The sequence below is a fragment of the Perca fluviatilis genome, chromosome 1 (genome assembly GCF_010015445.1).
Source record: "Perca fluviatilis chromosome 1, GENO_Pfluv_1.0, whole genome shotgun sequence".
NCBI classification, from domain to species: Eukaryota; Metazoa; Chordata; class Actinopteri; order Perciformes; family Percidae; genus Perca; species Perca fluviatilis.
The window spans coordinates 42,551,536-42,557,055 of record NC_053112.1 but is presented as its reverse complement, the minus strand read 5'-3'; the positions used below and the strand labels follow the sequence as shown (position 1 = coordinate 42,557,055).

General features: G+C 42.0%; 1 protein-coding gene across 1 annotated transcript; it reads right to left on the bottom strand.

The window, feature by feature from the left end:
- Nucleotides 1-903: 903 nt before the first annotated feature.
- Nucleotides 904-4,721, bottom strand: LOC120570438. The gene is made up of 4 exons (XM_039818828.1): nt 3,485-4,721; nt 3,110-3,251; nt 2,673-2,851; nt 904-2,119 (listed from the first exon to the last, which is right to left on the bottom strand). Exons 1-4 carry the CDS (start codon nt 3,850-3,852, stop codon nt 1,435-1,437), a joined length of 1,374 nt encoding a protein of 457 aa, XP_039674762.1. The 5' UTR covers nt 3,853-4,721; the 3' UTR covers nt 904-1,434.
- Between the last annotated feature and the right edge of the window lie 799 nt (nt 4,722-5,520).

Below are 5,520 nucleotides of genomic sequence, written 5' to 3'. Positions count from 1 at the left end.
CCTTCAGTTATCAGGCTCCTCTCCTATGGAACCAGCTCTCCTATGGAACCAGCTCCCTATCTGGGTTCGGGGGGCAGAAACTGTCACCTCATTCAAGAATGAACTTAAAACTCTCCTATTTGATAAAGCTTATAGTTAGGGAGTGAGGAGTTGCAGTGTTCACCTAACTGGCCCAACTGCTTCTCTTCATAATTGTTAGATTAATAATACATAACAAAGTAGAGGGAGGCAGGCCAGCCAAGCCAGATCCGGCAGGGGGAGAGTTCTAAGCCCGAAAAAGCTACCTCTCCTTATGACCTGTCTCTCTTAGTTACCTGTTATAGTTACGCTGTTATAGTTCTAGACTGCCAGGGGACTTCCTTTGACACACTGAGCTGCTCTCTCCTCTCCCTTTCTATTACTGTTACTATTACTATTTGTGTGCAGCCCGTCCCAGAAATGCTTGTTACTAATCCTAGCTTCTGGGGAGTTTACTCCCCGGAGTCCTTATGCTTTTTTTTCCCCCAGCGTATTTCCTTGGAGAACGTTGGCACCAAGACCCTGGTTGCAGCTGTCGCCGTGGTCCTGCTGCACTCCCTGCTGAGCTCAGCGATGCCCTGCAATGTCATGCTGCGTCCTGCTGAACCCTGCAGCTTCCCGCTACATCCAGTCACTGTTCCATTATTAATGTGACTACTATCGCCACTGTTCATCACACCCCAACCGGCTCGTCAGACACCGCGCCCACCAAGAGCCTGGGTCTGTCCGAGGTTTCTTCCCAAGAGGGAGTTTTTCCTCGCCACTGTCGCACTGCTTGCTCTTGAGGGAATTACTGGAATTGTTGGAATTGTTGGGGCTTTGTAAATTATAGAGTGTGGTCTAGACCTACTCTATCTGTAAAGTGTCTCGAGATAACTTATGTTATGATTTGATACTATAAATAAAATTGAATTGAATTGAAAAATTGAAAAATACAGATATCGCAAAATGTGGACTAGTTAGTGAATTAGAACTGTTACAATTATAACGCAAAAGCATACATAGATGGTCTGTAAGAAGCTAAAACGTAGTGAAGAGCCAAATATACAGTTAGTGTAGTTACTGATGTAGATCAGAGATAACACACTAAACCTGAAATGACTGTCTATAAGAATGTTGAATGTAGTAAAAAGTCAATATACAGATAGTGCAAGTGTAACAGACAGAATTATACAATATACATAAGAGTCAAAAATATCAGTGTTCAGAACAGTACGCGAGTGGTGCAAAGGGCAGGTGCGGATGTGCATCGGAGCAAAAATACAGTGGGGCATGACAGAGATATTGTAATTAGGGTATGCAAAAACAGGTTGTGCAGGAACCAGATACTTGTACTTTTACTCAAGTATTGCTTTCAAGTATTTTATACAAGACTGTCATTAGGTCAGTCAGCTCCCCTGTCACAGACTGATAATACTAAACTTGTTTTCTGCACTCCACACATTTCCATGTCTTAGGCACCCTGGTCAGCTTAAGGCAGGTCTTGTGAAAGTGCTTTCGCCTACAGTTTCCAGATGTGCAAATGATGACATCTGTGCCTGCAGGTTGACCACAGTAGCATCCTACTTCAGATGGCTGTTTTCTGGCTGTGTTGTATATGGGAGTAAAGCGTGGTGCTGTATACCATTTCCCCAGAAGTTCAGATAGCACTCCAGTCTTGATGAAATTCACCACTTTGCCGTAAGCATCGTGGAAGAAGACAGGATCATATGGAATTTTCTGGCTGAAAACTTCCTGTGGTGTCCACACCATGTAATCACAGTAACTCACCTCTGCAATGTGCATTTGTGCCTGCACTTGATACATGTACTTGTGGATATGTCTCAGTGCCATGACCCCATCGTCTCCTATGCCAAGACAGAATGAGGAATCCTTGCAGCTTTCAGTGAGGGAGCAGTTCCTGGTTTTGAAGGGGCATTTTATCTCTAAAACGCCATCTCCATGGCAAGTGCAGGCTACCACACCGTCAGGTGATGCTCCAATCCAGGGGAGTTCTGGGTTGATGATGAACCCTGATGCCCTCACCTGGAAGTCTTCATGGTGGTCTTGCATCATAGCAACATAGCTTTCCCTTTCTCTGTCCTCATTTTGTTGACCCCATCTGACAAAGATTGGAATGTAAGCATGCAGGTAAATATGGTGCAAAATATAAGAGCTTGTAGAATACGATGTGAGAACTTGCAGAACAATAAATCTGTACTTGTAACTTCAAAATTAAAAAAGCTGCAAACATGTAAGGCAAAAGTCAAGGCGCACAGATTTGCCACTTTGTGATGCAAGCTCTATTGACAGTGTTTTTTTTTCTTTGTGTGACTTCAAATTCAGATCACATGTGTGAATATTTTTTACAAGTGCAAATTTTAACATACAAGTTCAGATTTTTGTTCTGCAAGTTCTCATCGTATTCTACAAGCTCTCACATTAAAATGTGAACATGTCTATCATTTACCAGGTGTTGTATTATGACAATTAAAAAAAAAAAGCATTGATTTACTGGCTTATAAACAGCAGCTTCACAAACTTGTAAGCACTATTGTATACAAGCTGTAAGCCCTAGAACAAACTAGACCAATTAATCTTGCCTAATGCAGGGTTGTCTAGCACAGAAGGCCTATGAATAGCTCTCCTACTAAACTGTTCTGTTATCGATGTACCTTGTTGCCTCAGTGGAGAACCGAGAAGCACGGGGATAGCAAATTCTTTTGATCAAGGATGCAGGTGTGTCTGCTCTGGCTGCCTCACTGAAAACTGACGCTGTGACTCTTCCTGCCCTCTGATCAAACCATACTCTAGATTTACTTTGCTCCCTGGTCTCCTCCTCAACTATCAAACACTGGGGAAAAAAGTTAGTGACACATGACTATTTATAGATTAACCTACCTCTGAAGTGTATAGATTGACTAAAACTGATTACATTCAAGAAAATCATGCATAGGAATACTTTCAAAATGGAAAGGCTTATCATTTATTTCACCTAAACTGATACACTGAAATATTAAGAGTTGTACCAAAACAGCCTGATCATATTACACTCCAATACAATTGAAGTAGGCCTATGGCAAACTAAAAGGAGAATGTTTATAATGTTTACCTGTTGCTTTGTTAGATGTAGATCATCAAAGACCTTGGTACTCTCAACCAGCAGCAAGGGAAAGTCCATCTCCAGCCAGGTGCTTGAGTACAATGTGGAAAGAGGAGCTGGCAAGTCCAGTTGCATCACCTTTGGGATGTACCTGTGAGAGAGAAACAGAAACAAGACATTTTAAGTGACAATATATAGTGTTTAGACTATTTAAAGTGACCAAAGAACAAATGTACAGTTAAATATTCTAGTCCTGTAGTAATTACTCATTATAATTAGCCCATGTTTTTGTTTTCCCCCTGTCATAACTGAGATGAGTTGTAAAGTATTATGTGCAAGCCACAAAAGAGCTCTTCAGTCTCTCTGTGGAGCAGAGCATCTTACCTGTGGGAGTGGCCCTCAATGACAGAGAGTATGGCACTCTTCTTTGGTTTGGAATCCTGCAAATCACTATTATGAAGTGCCTCAAAGAATGCTTGGCAGTCTTTATCTGATGGTCTGATATCAGGACAACCAGGACCTTGATCTGCACGGCTTGAACATGGCTCTTGTTTATGAGAGAAACTGATGTTGCAGATCTCTTCATGTGGTACCCCTCTGACAGAGTTCATACTTGTCTGAGCCCAAGCACAGGGCTTCTCGGTGCAAGCCTGCCCGTTTTTAATATCAGCAGCAGCCAACACAGAGTACAGAAGAGCTGCTGCATGAGAGCAGACCTCTCCTAGGCCTGCCTTACAGGTGCAATGAGCCATAAGTACTGTCCCATCCTCTTGGACTGTGATCCAGGGATGAGTTGGGGTCACAGAAAGGTTTTGTGAATGCTTAACCTTAAGTTTGAAACACAAATTGAGAATTATAAATTTAGCAATATAGCCAGATTAACCCATGATATTTAAGTTCAACATATATAACATTATCTACGACTCATAGCTATTTTCTACATTATATTTTCGCTAACAAACGTAAGGTCAGCTTTAAAAAACGAAATTCCATTGGCAATTGTTAATTATTATCCTAGCTAGCTTTGCCACCTAGCTATCACCACGTAGCAAGTTAGTAGCGTAGCTAGTAAAGTTTAGTAAACAAATATCTTACCTTTCCTGTAAATAAGAAAAGTTTCTTCATCTCCAGATGATAAACTCGAGGATCATTCACCCATCCTGATTTAAAATACATGTACGCTTCAGTGCTCTTGTATGCCTTAAGGGACTGTATGGAGAAGGATTGTGGACGAGGTAGATGTAAATGTCGCCAAAAGACATGTTTTGCAAGTTAACGATAGATTTCAGCGGGGTCAGTAGTTGATTCGGAAGTAAATACGGATCAAAACCCAAAATATCAATTTTCTTTAATAGCGTTGCTTTTCTTTATCAGAGAGATGAGCGATTTTCGTCTGAGTAACGTTAGCAGAGCCCGTTTCTTTGGCGTTAACGTTTGCCATTTCCCCTTGAAGCATAGACAGTAAAATTAAGCCTGGAATCTATGCCTGGAATCGACGGTTGGTGGCGCTACGGTCCTAAAGATGGTGGCCACAACAAAAAGGTGACGTCATTGATACCCATCTATAGTATATTTACACTTTGAATTTCGTCACGGCATGTATATCACAGCTACCAAAAGGTCTTACAAAGCTCAGCTAACATTTGTCCGATTTCAATTTAATGCATTTTTGTGAATTTCAGAGGTCTCGTTAGGAGGAGGCTAGCTAGCTCTCATTGATGGACTCCAGCTCACCGTGGGCTCTATCAATAAGACTCGCAGACAAGAGGTGTTTATTTCCCCGATCGTTTGTTTAAATAACTCAACACATATCTATTATAAGATTAACTGGAACCTGTGGTAAGAGATTGCAGGTGTAACAAGCTCGCTGACTGCGCTCTCAGTCACACACCGGCCATTTAGCAGGAAGAGGGGAGGGAGAACATCGAGCTGCAGGCCCTGGAGCTCTGTCAGGGCAGCGGTGTTTGGTAGTCCGATGTAGCAACCTAGGCAGCAGCACTGGCCGCTGAACTCCAACACACATTGCAATTAGCCATCAATTTTCGTAAAATGGCCCATATTTGAGCTTTACATAGTTGATTTCTCGCATAAAAAAGTTTCAGAAGTGAATTTTGTAATAGAATAGCAGAGATCTGCGCGACCTAGATTCAGAAGACTACCTGATCTCAGGTCAGTTGTGTAGCCTATGTAAATGTTGGGGCGTGACAAAGACTAGAGACTAGAGCCAAATGAGGAGGAGCCACCGAGTTGACGTCAAATCGGTGGCTCGTTGAGATTTGCCCGTTTTCAGAGGCAGTTTCAAATTGTGAGATTTGCAGAGGAAAGAGGTGTCAATGGGATTTTGAGGTTCTATGTATGTCCTATTTACCCACCAAACTGTCATTTTTCAACTATGACAAGGTAAAATCGGTTTTGCATTC